The 15979-nt window shown below is 41.2% G+C and overlaps 1 protein-coding gene across 3 annotated transcripts in view; it reads right to left on the bottom strand.

The window, feature by feature from the left end:
• LOC106594804 (polypeptide N-acetylgalactosaminyltransferase 1) overlaps nt 1–15979 on the bottom strand; it is a 124128-nt gene that overhangs the window by 23086 nt on the left and 85063 nt on the right. For all 3 annotated transcript variants that reach the window (XM_082960198.1, XM_082960197.1, XM_082960201.1), the window contains one exon: nt 15216–15386. In XM_082960198.1, the coding sequence (XP_082816324.1) occupies nt 15216–15386 (171 nt within the window). The remainder of the gene's footprint in view (nt 1–15215; nt 15387–15979) is intronic.

Here is a 15979-nt window from a genome sequence, read left to right as displayed (position 1 = left end):
TTGGCCACGCAGGCAGGGGAAAACAGAAAAACACCTTGGCCACGCAGGCAGGGGAAAACAGAAAAACACCTTGGCCACGCAGGCAGGGGAAAACAGAAAAACACCTTGGCCACGCAGGCAGGGGAAAACAGAAAAACACCTTGGCCACGCAGGCAGGGGAAAACAGAAAAACACCTTGGCCACGCAGGCAGGGGAAAACAGAAAAACACCTTGGCCACGCAGGCAGGGGAAAACAGAAAAACACCTTGGCCACGCAGGCAGGGGAAAACAGAAAAACACCTTGGCCACGCAGGCAGGGGAAAACAGAAAAACACCTTGGCCACGCAGGCAGGGGAAAACAGAAAAACACCTTCGCTGATATTAGCTGGCTAAAGATAAACTCAATAACATGTTGTTTTACTTAAACTACTTTACTCAGGTCACCTCATGAATAGACTAGTCTGTTTCCCTGTGTTGTGATGGAAGCAGGGACTCTGACTGGAAATGGGACCTCTGAATGTGCCTCTGATAGTCCCAGTTGGACTGGTGGGGAACATGAACAGGAAGAGGTGATGAGGGACAAGCGAAAACAAACCCTGGGTTTTATTCCTGAATGTTCCCAGAGTTTCCCTATCTTCAACTACACAGGAACACAGCAACACGGCTACACCACACTGAGCTCATGTATTTTACTGAAAACAGAGCTTCTAACTAAGTCCCAGCTATGCCTCTATTACTAGTCTATTACATTTAGAATCAGTAGTGTTAGGAGCAGGGCTGATATCCTCTACGTTCCAGTCTCTATGGCACTATTACTAGTCTATTACATTTAGAATCAGTAGTGTTAGGAGCAGGGCTGATATCCTCTACGTTCCAGTCTCTATGTCACTATTACTAGTCTATTACATTTAGAATCAGTAGTGTTAGGAGCAGGGCTGATATCCTCTACGTTCCAGTCTCTATGTCACTATTACTAGTCTATTACATTTAGAATCAGTAGTGTTAGGAGCAGGACTGATATCCTCTACGTTCCAGTCTCTATGCCACTATTACTAGTCTATTACATTTAGAATCAGTAGTGTTAGGAGCAGGGCTGATATCCTCTACGTTCCAGTCTCTTTGGCACTATTACTAGTCTATTACATTTAGAATCAGTAGTGTTAGGAGCAGGGCTGATATCCTCTACGTTCCAGTCTCTATGCCACTATTATTAGTCTATTACATTTAGAATCAGTAGTGTTAGGAGCAGGGCTGATATCCTCTACGTTCCAGTCTCTATGGCACTATTACTAGTCTATTACATTTAGAATCAGTAGTGTTAGGAGCAGGGCTGATATCCTCTACGTTCCAGTCTCTATGGCACTATTACTAGTCTATTACATTTAGAATCAGTAGTGTTAGGAGCAGGGCTGATATCCTCTACGTTCCAGTCTCTATGCCACTATTACTAGTCTATTACATTTAGAATCAGTAGTGTTAGGAGCAGGGCTGATATCCTCTACGTTCCAGTCTCTATGCCACTATTACTAGTCTATTACATTTAGAATCAGTAGTGTTAGGAGCAGGGCTGATATCCTCTACGTTCCGGTCTCTATGCCACTATTACTAGTCTATTACATTTAGAATCAGTAGTGTTAGGAGCAGGGCTGATATCCTCTACGTTCCGGTCTCTATGCCACTATTACTAGTCTATTACATTTAGAATCAGTAGTGTTAGGAGCAGGGCTGATATCCTCTACGTTCCGGTCTCTATGCCACTATTACTAGTCTATTACATTTAGAATCAGTAGTGTTAGGAGCAGGGCTGATATCCTCTACGTTCCGGTCTCTATGCCACTATTACTAGTCTATTACATTTAGAATCAGTAGTGTTAGGAGCAGGGCTGATATCCTCTACGTTCCGGTCTCTATGCCACTATTACTAGTCTATTACATTTAGAATCAGTAGTGTTAGGAGCAGGGCTGATATCCTCTACGTTCCGGTCTCTATGCCACTATTACTAGTCTATTACATTTAGAATCAGTAGTGTTAGGAGCAGGGCTGATATCCTCTACGTTCCAGTCCCTATGCCACTATTACTAGTCTATTACATTTAGAATCAGTAGTGTTAGGAGCAGGACTGATATCCTCTACGTTCCAAGCTCTATGCCACTATTACTAGTCTATTACATTTAGAATCAGTAGTGTTAGGAGCAGGGCTGATATCCTCTACGTTCCAGTCTCTATGCCACTATTACTAGTCTATTACATTTAGAATCAGTAGTGTTAGGAGCAGGGCTGATATCCTCTACGTTCCAGTCTCTATGCCACTATTACTAGTCTATTACATTTAGAATCAGTAGTGTTAGGAGCAGGGCTGATATCCTCTACGTTCCAGTCTCTATGCCACTATTACTAGTCTATTACATTTAGAATCAGTAGTGTTAGGAGCAGGGCTGATATCCTCTACGTTCCAGTCTATATGCCACTATTACTAGTCTATTACATTTAGAATCAGTAGTGTTAGGAGCAGGGCTGATATCCTCTACGTTCCAGTCTCTATGCCTCTATTACTAGTCTATTACATTTAGAATCAGTAGTGTTAGCAGCAGGGCTGATATCCTCTACGTTCCAGTCTCTATGCCACTATTACTAGTCTATTACATTTAGAATCAGTAGTGTTAGGAGTAGGGCTGATATCCTCTACGTTCCAGTCTCTATGTCACTATTACTAGTCTATTACATTTAGAATCAGTAGTGTTAGGAGCAGGGCTGATATCCTCTACGTTCCAGTCTCTATGCCACTATTACTAGTCTATCACATTTAGAATCAGTAGTGTTAGGAGCAGGGCTGATATCCTCTACGTTCCAGTCTCTATGTCACTATTACTAGTCTATCACATTTAGAATCAGTAGTGTTAGGAGCAGGGCTGATATCCTCTACGTTCCAGTCCCTATGTCACTATTACTAGTCTATCACATTTAGAATCAGTAGTGTTAGGAGCAGGGCTGATATCCTCTACGTTCCAGTCTCTATGTCACTATTACTAGTCTATTACATTTAGAATCAGTAGTGTTAGGAGCAGGGCTGATATCCTCTACGTTCCAGTCTCTATGTCACTATTACTAGTCTATTACATTTAGAATCAGTAGTGTTAGGAGCAGGGCTGATATCCTCTACGTTCCAGTCTCTATGTCACTATTACTAGTCTATTACATTTAGAATCAGTAGTGTTAGGAGCAGGGCTGATATCCTCTACGTTCCAGTCTCCATGTCACTATTACTAGTCTATTACATTTAGAATCAGTAGTGTTAGGAGCAGGGCTGATATCCTCTACGTTCCAGTCTCCATGCCACTATTACTAGTCTATTACATTTAGAATCAGTAGTGTTAGGAGCAGGGCTGATATCCTCTACGTTCCAGTCTCCATGCCACTATTACTAGTCTATTACATTTAGAATCAGTAGTGTTAGGAGCAGGGCTGATATCCTCTACGTTCCAGTCTCCATGCCACTATTACTAGTCTATTACATTTAGAATCAGTAGTGTTAGGAGCAGGGCTGATATCCTCTACGTTCCAGTCTCCATGTCACTATTACTAGTCTATTACATTTAGAATCAGTAGTGTTAGGAGCAGGGCTGATATCCTCTACGTTCCAGTCTCTATGCCACTATTACTAGTCTATTACATTTAGAATCAGTAGTGTTAGGAGCAGGGCTGATATCCTCTACGTTCCAGTCTCTATGCCACTATTACTAGTCTATTACATTTAGAATCAGTAGTGTTAGGAGCAGGGCTGATATCCTCTACGTTCCAGTCTCTATGTCACTATTACTAGTCTATTACATTTAGAATCAGTAGTGTTAGGAGCAGGGCTGATATCCTCTACGTTCCAGTCTCTATGTCACTATTACTAGTCTATTACATTTAGAATCAGTAGTGTTAGGAGCAGGGCTGATATCCTCTACGTTCCAGTCTCTATGTCACTATTACTAGTCTATTACATTTAGAATCAGTAGTGTTAGGAGCAGGGCTGATATCCTCTACGTTCCAGTCTCTATGCCACTATTACTAGTCTATTACATTTAGAATCAGTAGTGTTAGGAGCAGGGCTGATATCCTCTACGTTCCAGTCTCTATGTCACTATTACTAGTCTATTACATTTAGAATCAGTAGTGTTAGGAGCAGGGCTGATATCCTCTACGTTCCAGTCTCTATGCCACTATTACTAGTCTATTACATTTAGAATCAGTAGTGTTAGCAGCAGGGCTGATATCCTCTACGTTCCAGTCTCTATGTCACTATTACTAGTCTATTACATTTAGAATCAGTAGTGTTAGGAGCAGGGCTGATATCCTCTACGTTCCGGTCTCTATGTCACTATTACTAGTCTATTACATTTAGAATCAGTAGTGTTAGGAGCAGGGCTGATATCCTCTACGTTCCGGTCTCTATGCCACTATTACTAGTCTATTACATTTAGAATCAGTAGTGTTAGCAGCAGGGTTGATATCCTCTACGTTCCGGTCTCTATGCCACTATTACTAGTCTATTACATTTAGAATCAGTAGTGTTAGGAGCAGGGCTGATATCCTCTACGTTCCGGTCTCTATGCCACTATTACTAGTCTATTACATTTAGAATCAGTAGTGTTAGGAGCAGGGCTGATATCCTCTACGTTCCGGTCTCTATGTCACTATTACTAGTCTATTACATTTAGAATCAGTAGTGTTAGGAGCAGGGCTGATATCCTCTACGTTCAGGTCTCTATGCCACTATTACTAGTCTATTACATTTAGAATCAGTAGTGTTAGGAGCAGGGCTGATATCCTCTACGTTCCGGTCTCTATGCCACTATTACTAGTCTATTACATTTAGAATCAGTAGTGTTAGGAGCAGGGCTGATATCCTCTACGTTCCGGTCTCTATGCCACTATTACTAGTCTATTACATTTAGAATCAGTAGTGTTAGGAGCAGGGCTGATATCCTCTACGTTCCAGTCTCTATGTCACTATTACTAGTCTATTACATTTAGAATCAGTAGTGTTAGGAGCAGGGCTGATATCCTCTACGTTCCAGTCTCTATGTCACTATTACTAGTCTATTACATTTAGAATCAGTAGTGTTAGGAGCAGGGCTGATATCCTCTACGTTCCAGTCTCTATGCCACTATTACTAGTCTATTACATTTAGAATCAGTAGTGTTAGCAGCAGGGCTGATATCCTCTACGTTCCAGTCTCTATGTCACTATTACTAGTCTATTACATTTAGAATCAGTAGTGTTAGGAGCAGGGCTGATATCCTCTACGTTCCAGTCTCTATGTCACTATTACTAGTCTATTACATTTAGAATCAGTAGTGTTAGGAGCAGGGCTGATATCCTCTACGTTCCAGTCTCTATGCCACTATTACTAGTCTATTACATTTAGAATCAGTAGTGTTAGGAGCAGGGTTGATATCCTCTACGTTCCGGTCTCTATGCCACTATTACTAGTCTATTACATTTAGAATCAGTAGTGTTAGGAGCAGGGCTGATATCCTCTACGTTCCGGTCTCTATGCCACTATTACTAGTCTATTACATTTAGAATCAGTAGTGTTAGGAGCAGGGCTGATATCCTCTACGTTCCGGTCTCTATGTCACTATTACTAGTCTATTACATTTAGAATCAGTAGTGTTAGGAGCAGGGCTGATATCCTCTACGTTCAGGTCTCTATGCCACTATTACTAGTCTATTACATTTAGAATCAGTAGTGTTAGGAGCAGGGCTGATATCCTCTACGTTCCGGTCTCTATGCCACTATTACTAGTCTATTACATTTAGAATCAGTAGTGTTAGGAGCAGGGCTGATATCCTCTACGTTCCGGTCTCTATGCCACTATTACTAGTCTATTACATTTAGAATCAGTAGTGTTAGGAGCAGGGCTGAAATCCTCTACGTTCCGGTCTCTATGCCACTATTACTAGTCTATTACATTTAGAATCAGTAGTGTTAGGAGCAGGGCTGATATCCTCTACGTTCCAGTCCCTATGCCACTATTACTAGTCTATTACATTTAGAATCAGTAGTGTTAGGAGCAGGGCTGATATCCTCTACGTTCCAAGCTCTATGCCACTATTACTAGTCTATTACATTTAGAATCAGTAGTGTTAGGAGCAGGGCTGATATCCTCTACGTTCCGGTCTCTATGCCACTATTACTAGTCTATTACATTTAGAATCAGTAGTGTTAGGAGCAGGGCTGATATCCTCTACGTTCCGGTCTCTATGCCACTATTACTAGTCTATTACATTTAGAATCAGTAGTGTTAGGAGCAGGGCTGATATCCTCTACGTTCCGGTCTCTATGTCACTATTACTAGTCTATTACATTTAGAATCAGTAGTGTTAGGAGCAGGGCTGATATCCTCTACGTTCCGGTCTCTATGCCACTATTACTAGTCTATTACATTTAGAATCAGTAGTGTTAGGAGCAGGGCTGATATCCTCTACGTTCCGGTCTCTATGCCACTATTACTAGTCTATTACATTTAGAATCAGTAGTGTTAGGAGCAGGGCTGATATCCTCTACGTTCCGGTCTCTATGCCACTATTACTAGTCTATTACATTTAGAATCAGTAGTGTTAGGAGCAGGGCTGAAATCCTCTACGTTCCGGTCTCTATGCCACTATTACTAGTCTATTACATTTAGAATCAGTAGTGTTAGGAGCAGGGCTGATATCCTCTACGTTCCGGTCTCTATGCCACTATTACTAGTCTATTACATTTAGAATCAGTAGTGTTAGGAGCAGGGCTGATATCCTCTACGTTCCGGTCTCTATGCCACTATTACTAGTCTATTACATTTAGAATCAGTAGTGTTAGGAGCAGGGCTGATATCCTCTACGTTCCGGTCTCTATGCCACTATTACTAGTCTATTACATTTAGAATCAGTAGTGTTAGGAGCAGGGCTGATATCCTCTACGTTCCAGTCCCTATGCCACTATTACTAGTCTATTACATTTAGAATCAGTAGTGTTAGGAGCAGGACTGATATCCTCTACGTTCCAAGCTCTATGCCACTATTACTAGTCTATTACATTTAGAATCAGTAGTGTTAGGAGCAGGGCTGATATCCTCTACGTTCCAGTCTCTATGCCACTATTACTAGTCTATTACATTTAGAATCAGTAGTGTTAGGAGCAGGGCTGATATCCTCTACGTTCCAGTCTCTATGCCACTATTACTAGTCTATTACATTTAGAATCAGTAGTGTTAGGAGCAGGGCTGATATCCTCTACGTTCCAGTCTCTATGCCACTATTACTAGTCTATTACATTTAGAATCAGTAGTGTTAGGAGCAGGGCTGATATCCTCTACGTTCCAGTCTCTATGCCACTATTACTAGTCTATTACATTTAGAATCAGTAGTGTTAGGAGCAGGGCTGATATCCTCTACGTTCCAGTCTCTATGCCTCTATTACTAGTCTATTACATTTAGAATCAGTAGTGTTAGCAGCAGGGCTGATATCCTCTACGTTCCAGTCTCTATGCCACTATTACTAGTCTATTACATTTAGAATCAGTAGTGTTAGGAGTAGGGCTGATATCCTCTACGTTCCAGTCTCTATGTCACTATTACTAGTCTATTACATTTAGAATCAGTAGTGTTAGGAGCAGGGCTGATATCCTCTACGTTCCAGTCTCTATGCCACTATTACTAGTCTATCACATTTAGAATCAGTAGTGTTAGGAGCAGGGCTGATATCCTCTACGTTCCAGTCTCTATGTCACTATTACTAGTCTATCACATTTAGAATCAGTAGTGTTAGGAGCAGGGCTGATATCCTCTACGTTCCAGTCCCTATGTCACTATTACTAGTCTATCACATTTAGAATCAGTAGTGTTAGGAGCAGGGCTGATATCCTCTACGTTCCAGTCTCTATGTCACTATTACTAGTCTATTACATTTAGAATCAGTAGTGTTAGGAGCAGGGCTGATATCCTCTACGTTCCAGTCTCTATGTCACTATTACTAGTCTATTACATTTAGAATCAGTAGTGTTAGGAGCAGGGCTGATATCCTCTACGTTCCAGTCTCTATGCCACTATTACTAGTCTATCACATTTAGAATCAGTAGTGTTAGGAGCAGGGCTGATATCCTCTACGTTCCAGTCTCTATGTCACTATTACTAGTCTATCACATTTAGAATCAGTAGTGTTAGGAGCAGGGCTGATATCCTCTACGTTCCAGTCCCTATGTCACTATTACTAGTCTATCACATTTAGAATCAGTAGTGTTAGGAGCAGGGCTGATATCCTCTACGTTCCAGTCTCTATGTCACTATTACTAGTCTATTACATTTAGAATCAGTAGTGTTAGGAGCAGGGCTGATATCCTCTACGTTCCAGTCTCTATGTCACTATTACTAGTCTATTACATTTAGAATCAGTAGTGTTAGGAGCAGGGCTGATATCCTCTACGTTCCAGTCTCTATGTCACTATTACTAGTCTATTACATTTAGAATCAGTAGTGTTAGGAGCAGGGCTGATATCCTCTACGTTCCAGTCTCCATGTCACTATTACTAGTCTATTACATTTAGAATCAGTAGTGTTAGGAGCAGGGCTGATATCCTCTACGTTCCAGTCTCCATGCCACTATTACTAGTCTATTACATTTAGAATCAGTAGTGTTAGGAGCAGGGCTGATATCCTCTACGTTCCAGTCTCCATGCCACTATTACTAGTCTATTACATTTAGAATCAGTAGTGTTAGGAGCAGGGCTGATATCCTCTACGTTCCAGTCTCCATGCCACTATTACTAGTCTATTACATTTAGAATCAGTAGTGTTAGGAGCAGGGCTGATATCCTCTACGTTCCAGTCTCTATGTCACTATTACTAGTCTATTACATTTAGAATCAGTAGTGTTAGGAGCAGGGCTGATATCCTCTACGTTCCAGTCTCTATGCCACTATTACTAGTCTATTACATTTAGAATCAGTAGTGTTAGGAGCAGGGCTGATATCCTCTACGTTCCAGTCTCTATGCCACTATTACTAGTCTATTACATTTAGAATCAGTAGTGTTAGGAGCAGGGCTGATATCCTCTACGTTCCAGTCTCTATGTCACTATTACTAGTCTATTACATTTAGAATCAGTAGTGTTAGGAGCAGGGCTGATATCCTCTACGTTCCAGTCTCTATGTCACTATTACTAGTCTATTACATTTAGAATCAGTAGTGTTAGGAGCAGGGCTGATATCCTCTACGTTCCAGTCTCTATGTCACTATTACTAGTCTATTACATTTAGAATCAGTAGTGTTAGGAGCAGGGCTGATATCCTCTACGTTCCAGTCTCTATGCCACTATTACTAGTCTATTACATTTAGAATCAGTAGTGTTAGGAGCAGGGCTGATATCCTCTACGTTCCAGTCTCTATGCCACTATTACTAGTCTATTACATTTAGAATCAGTAGTGTTAGGAGCAGGGCTGATATCCTCTACGTTCCAGTCTCTATGCCACTATTACTAGTCTATTACATTTAGAATCAGTAGTGTTAGCAGCAGGGCTGATATCCTCTACGTTCCAGTCTCTATGTCACTATTACTAGTCTATTACATTTAGAATCAGTAGTGTTAGGAGCAGGGCTGATATCCTCTACGTTCCGGTCTCTATGTCACTATTACTAGTCTATTACATTTAGAATCAGTAGTGTTAGGAGCAGGGCTGATATCCTCTACGTTCCGGTCTCTATGCCACTATTACTAGTCTATTACATTTAGAATCAGTAGTGTTAGCAGCAGGGTTGATATCCTCTACGTTCCGGTCTCTATGCCACTATTACTAGTCTATTACATTTAGAATCAGTAGTGTTAGGAGCAGGGCTGATATCCTCTACGTTCCGGTCTCTATGCCACTATTACTAGTCTATTACATTTAGAATCAGTAGTGTTAGGAGCAGGGCTGATATCCTCTACGTTCCGGTCTCTATGTCACTATTACTAGTCTATTACATTTAGAATCAGTAGTGTTAGGAGCAGGGCTGATATCCTCTACGTTCAGGTCTCTATGCCACTATTACTAGTCTATTACATTTAGAATCAGTAGTGTTAGGAGCAGGGCTGATATCCTCTACGTTCCGGTCTCTATGCCACTATTACTAGTCTATTACATTTAGAATCAGTAGTGTTAGGAGCAGGGCTGATATCCTCTACGTTCCGGTCTCTATGCCACTATTACTAGTCTATTACATTTAGAATCAGTAGTGTTAGGAGCAGGGCTGATATCCTCTACGTTCCAGTCTCTATGCCACTATTACTAGTCTATTACATTTAGAATCAGTAGTGTTAGGAGCAGGGCTGATATCCTCTACGTTCCAGTCTCTATGTCACTATTACTAGTCTATTACATTTAGAATCAGTAGTGTTAGGAGCAGGGCTGATATCCTCTACGTTCCAGTCTCTATGCCACTATTACTAGTCTATTACATTTAGAATCAGTAGTGTTAGCAGCAGGGCTGATATCCTCTACGTTCCAGTCTCTATGTCACTATTACTAGTCTATTACATTTAGAATCAGTAGTGTTAGGAGCAGGGCTGATATCCTCTACGTTCCGGTCTCTATGTCACTATTACTAGTCTATTACATTTAGAATCAGTAGTGTTAGGAGCAGGGCTGATATCCTCTACGTTCCGGTCTCTATGCCACTATTACTAGTCTATTACATTTAGAATCAGTAGTGTTAGCAGCAGGGTTGATATCCTCTACGTTCCGGTCTCTATGCCACTATTACTAGTCTATTACATTTAGAATCAGTAGTGTTAGGAGCAGGGCTGATATCCTCTACGTTCCGGTCTCTATGCCACTATTACTAGTCTATTACATTTAGAATCAGTAGTGTTAGGAGCAGGGCTGATATCCTCTACGTTCCGGTCTCTATGTCACTATTACTAGTCTATTACATTTAGAATCAGTAGTGTTAGGAGCAGGGCTGATATCCTCTACGTTCAGGTCTCTATGCCACTATTACTAGTCTATTACATTTAGAATCAGTAGTGTTAGGAGCAGGGCTGATATCCTCTACGTTCCGGTCTCTATGCCACTATTACTAGTCTATTACATTTAGAATCAGTAGTGTTAGGAGCAGGGCTGATATCCTCTACGTTCCGGTCTCTATGCCACTATTACTAGTCTATTACATTTAGAATCAGTAGTGTTAGGAGCAGGGCTGATATCCTCTACGTTCCAGTCTCTATGTCACTATTACTAGTCTATTACATTTAGAATCAGTAGTGTTAGGAGCAGGGCTGATATCCTCTACGTTCCAGTCTCTATGTCACTATTACTAGTCTATTACATTTAGAATCAGTAGTGTTAGGAGCAGGGCTGATATCCTCTACGTTCCAGTCTCTATGCCACTATTACTAGTCTATTACATTTAGAATCAGTAGTGTTAGCAGCAGGGCTGATATCCTCTACGTTCCAGTCTCTATGTCACTATTACTAGTCTATTACATTTAGAATCAGTAGTGTTAGGAGCAGGGCTGATATCCTCTACGTTCCAGTCTCTATGTCACTATTACTAGTCTATTACATTTAGAATCAGTAGTGTTAGGAGCAGGGCTGATATCCTCTACGTTCCAGTCTCTATGCCACTATTACTAGTCTATTACATTTAGAATCAGTAGTGTTAGGAGCAGGGTTGATATCCTCTACGTTCCGGTCTCTATGCCACTATTACTAGTCTATTACATTTAGAATCAGTAGTGTTAGGAGCAGGGCTGATATCCTCTACGTTCCGGTCTCTATGCCACTATTACTAGTCTATTACATTTAGAATCAGTAGTGTTAGGAGCAGGGCTGATATCCTCTACGTTCCGGTCTCTATGTCACTATTACTAGTCTATTACATTTAGAATCAGTAGTGTTAGGAGCAGGGCTGATATCCTCTACGTTCAGGTCTCTATGCCACTATTACTAGTCTATTACATTTAGAATCAGTAGTGTTAGGAGCAGGGCTGATATCCTCTACGTTCCGGTCTCTATGCCACTATTACTAGTCTATTACATTTAGAATCAGTAGTGTTAGGAGCAGGGCTGATATCCTCTACGTTCCGGTCTCTATGCCACTATTACTAGTCTATTACATTTAGAATCAGTAGTGTTAGGAGCAGGGCTGAAATCCTCTACGTTCCGGTCTCTATGCCACTATTACTAGTCTATTACATTTAGAATCAGTAGTGTTAGGAGCAGGGCTGATATCCTCTACGTTCCAGTCCCTATGCCACTATTACTAGTCTATTACATTTAGAATCAGTAGTGTTAGGAGCAGGGCTGATATCCTCTACGTTCCAAGCTCTATGCCACTATTACTAGTCTATTACATTTAGAATCAGTAGTGTTAGGAGCAGGGCTGATATCCTCTACGTTCCGGTCTCTATGCCACTATTACTAGTCTATTACATTTAGAATCAGTAGTGTTAGGAGCAGGGCTGATATCCTCTACGTTCCGGTCTCTATGCCACTATTACTAGTCTATTACATTTAGAATCAGTAGTGTTAGGAGCAGGGCTGATATCCTCTACGTTCCGGTCTCTATGTCACTATTACTAGTCTATTACATTTAGAATCAGTAGTGTTAGGAGCAGGGCTGATATCCTCTACGTTCCGGTCTCTATGCCACTATTACTAGTCTATTACATTTAGAATCAGTAGTGTTAGGAGCAGGGCTGATATCCTCTACGTTCCGGTCTCTATGCCACTATTACTAGTCTATTACATTTAGAATCAGTAGTGTTAGGAGCAGGGCTGATATCCTCTACGTTCCGGTCTCTATGCCACTATTACTAGTCTATTACATTTAGAATCAGTAGTGTTAGGAGCAGGGCTGAAATCCTCTACGTTCCGGTCTCTATGCCACTATTACTAGTCTATTACATTTAGAATCAGTAGTGTTAGGAGCAGGGCTGATATCCTCTACGTTCCAGTCCCTATGCCACTATTACTAGTCTATTACATTTAGAATCAGTAGTGTTAGGAGCAGGGCTGATATCCTCTACGTTCCAAGCTCTATGCCACTATTACTAGTCTATTACATTTAGAATCAGTAGTGTTAGGAGCAGGGCTGATATCCTCTACGTTCCAGTCTCTATGCCACTATTACTAGTCTATTACATTTAGAATCAGTAGTGTTAGGAGCAGGGCTGATATCCTCTACGTTCCAGTCTCTATGCCTCTATTACTAGTCTATTACATTTAGAATCAGTAGTGTTAGCAGCAGGGCTGATATCCTCTACGTTCCAGTCTCTATGCCACTATTACTAGTCTATTACATTTAGAATCAGTAGTGTTAGGAGTAGGGCTGATATCCTCTACGTTCCAGTCTCTATGCCACTATTACTAGTCTATTACATTTAGAATCAGTAGTGTTAGGAGCAGGGCTGATATCCTCTACGTTCCAGTCTCTATGTCACTATTACTAGTCTATTACATTTAGAATCAGTAGTGTTAGGAGCAGGGCTGATATCCTCTACGTTCCAGTCTCCATGTCACTATTACTAGTCTATTACATTTAGAATCAGTAGTGTTAGGAGCAGGGCTGATATCCTCTACGTTCCAGTCTCCATGCCACTATTACTAGTCTATTACATTTAGAATCAGTAGTGTTAGGAGCAGGGCTGATATCCTCTACGTTCCAGTCTCCATGCCACTATTACTAGTCTATTACATTTAGAATCAGTAGTGTTAGGAGCAGGGCTGATATCCTCTACGTTCCAGTCTCCATGCCACTATTACTAGTCTATTACATTTAGAATCAGTAGTGTTAGGAGCAGGGCTGATATCCTCTACGTTCCAGTCTCCATGCCACTATTACTAGTCTATTACATTTAGAATCAGTAGTGTTAGGAGCAGGGCTGATATCCTCTACGTTCCAGTCTCTATGTCACTATTACTAGTCTATTACATTTAGAATCAGTAGTGTTAGGAGCAGGGCTGATATCCTCTACGTTCCAGTCTCTATGTCACTATTACTAGTCTATTACATTTAGAATCAGTAGTGTTAGGAGCAGGGCTGATATCCTCTACGTTCCAGTCTCTATGTCACTATTACTAGTCTATTACATTTAGAATCAGTAGTGTTAGGAGCAGGGCTGATATCCTCTACGTTCCAGTCTCTATGCCACTATTACTAGTCTATTACATTTAGAATCAGTAGTGTTAGGAGCAGGGCTGATATCCTCTACGTTCCAGTCTCTATGTCACTATTACTAGTCTATTACATTTAGAATCAGTAGTGTTAGGAGCAGGGCTGATATCCTCTACGTTCCAGTCTCTATGCCACTATTACTAGTCTATTACATTTAGAATCAGTAGTGTTAGGAGCAGGGCTGATATCCTCTACGTTCCAGTCTCTATGTCACTATTACTAGTCTATTACATTTAGAATCAGTAGTGTTAGGAGCAGGGCTGATATCCTCTACGTTCCAGTCTCTATGCCACTATTACTAGTCTATTACATTTAGAATCAGTAGTGTTAGGAGCAGGGCTGATATCCTCTACGTTCCAGTCTCTATGCCACTATTACTAGTCTATTACATTTAGAATCAGTAGTGTTAGGAGCAGGGTTGATATCCTCTACATTCCAGTCTCTATGCCACTATTACTAGTCTATTACATTTAGAATCAGTAGTGTTAGGAGCAGGGCTGATATCCTCTACGTTCCAGTCTCTATGTCACTATTACTAGTCTATTACATTTAGAATCAGTAGTGTTAGGAGCAGGGCTGATATCCTCTACGTTCCAGTCTCTATGCCACTATTACTAGTCTATTACATTTAGAATCAGTAGTGTTAGGAGCAGGGCTGATATCCTCTACGTTCCAGTCTCTATGCCACTATTACTAGTCTATTACATTTAGAATCAGTAGTGTTAGGAGCAGGGCTGATATCCTCTACGTTCCAGTCTCTATGCCACTATTACTAGTCTATTACATTTAGAATCAGTAGTGTTAGCCTTCCCTGTAGCTCAGTTGGTAGAGCATGGTGTTTGCAACGCCAGGGTTGTGGGTTCGATTCCCACGGGGGGCCAGCAAAAAAAAAATGTATGAAATGTATGCATTCACTACTGTAAGTCGCTCTGGATAAGAGCGTCTGCTAAATGACTAAAATGTAAATGTAAAATGTGTTAGGAGCAGGGTTGATATCCTCTACGTTCCAGTCTCTATGCCAGTGCTGTAGATGGGTAGTGTGTCCTACCTACCGAACGGGCAGAGTGCGGTCTCCCTTGCGACGGTCCATCTCTCTCTGGGGTACAGGGTACCAGCGGAAGTTCAGCTTCCAGTTGAAGCCTCCGTAGGTCATGTCAGAACCAGCCATGTACTCAAACGTGTCATCACTGATCACGTCGATGATGGGACACACCACCGTTTTCCTGCAACACATATTTACACACCTCCACATCAGAAGACCTTTACATCCACAATGACAAAGTGTTGAGTAGATGCTGGGACTTGTGAGTCGTTATCATTTCAATTTCAATCCCTGCTAATATCCAGAACATCTGCAGACCTCTATTGTGGTGACAACAGCAGTTACTAGTGTCTGGTGTTGCTCCTGCCACTACCATCATGCTGTGTGTGCACGCACGCACGCACGCACGCACGCCCTGACAGTCACTAGACAAACATCAATCAACAGTACGTAGGTAGTTCCTTAAATGAAGTATCCTTTAATATAGACCACATGGAAAAGTCAAAAGGTGATTTTTGATATGAATTAAGACATGCTAAATGTCTCTCTGTGACTTCTAGGATGATTTAACCCACCTAACCCCAACATTTATCCAAGTTGAAATGTTTTATTGATACCAGTCATGAGAAACATACAATGGTACAGTTTACATAGACCATGGTTGGGCAACCCTTCCTCCATACTTCCTCCAGAAGAAGACATACAGAGGGGTAGAAAGATAGATGCTGGAAAGTACGCCGGGAGAAAAATGTGTTCAGAAAATAACTAAATAAT

Source organism: Salmo salar, chromosome 02 (genome assembly GCF_965601325.2).
Source record: "Salmo salar chromosome 02, fSalSal1, whole genome shotgun sequence".
NCBI classification, from domain to species: Eukaryota; Metazoa; Chordata; class Actinopteri; order Salmoniformes; family Salmonidae; genus Salmo; species Salmo salar.
The sequence above is the reverse complement of the archived record's forward strand: the minus strand, read 5'-3'. Positions and strand labels throughout refer to the sequence as shown.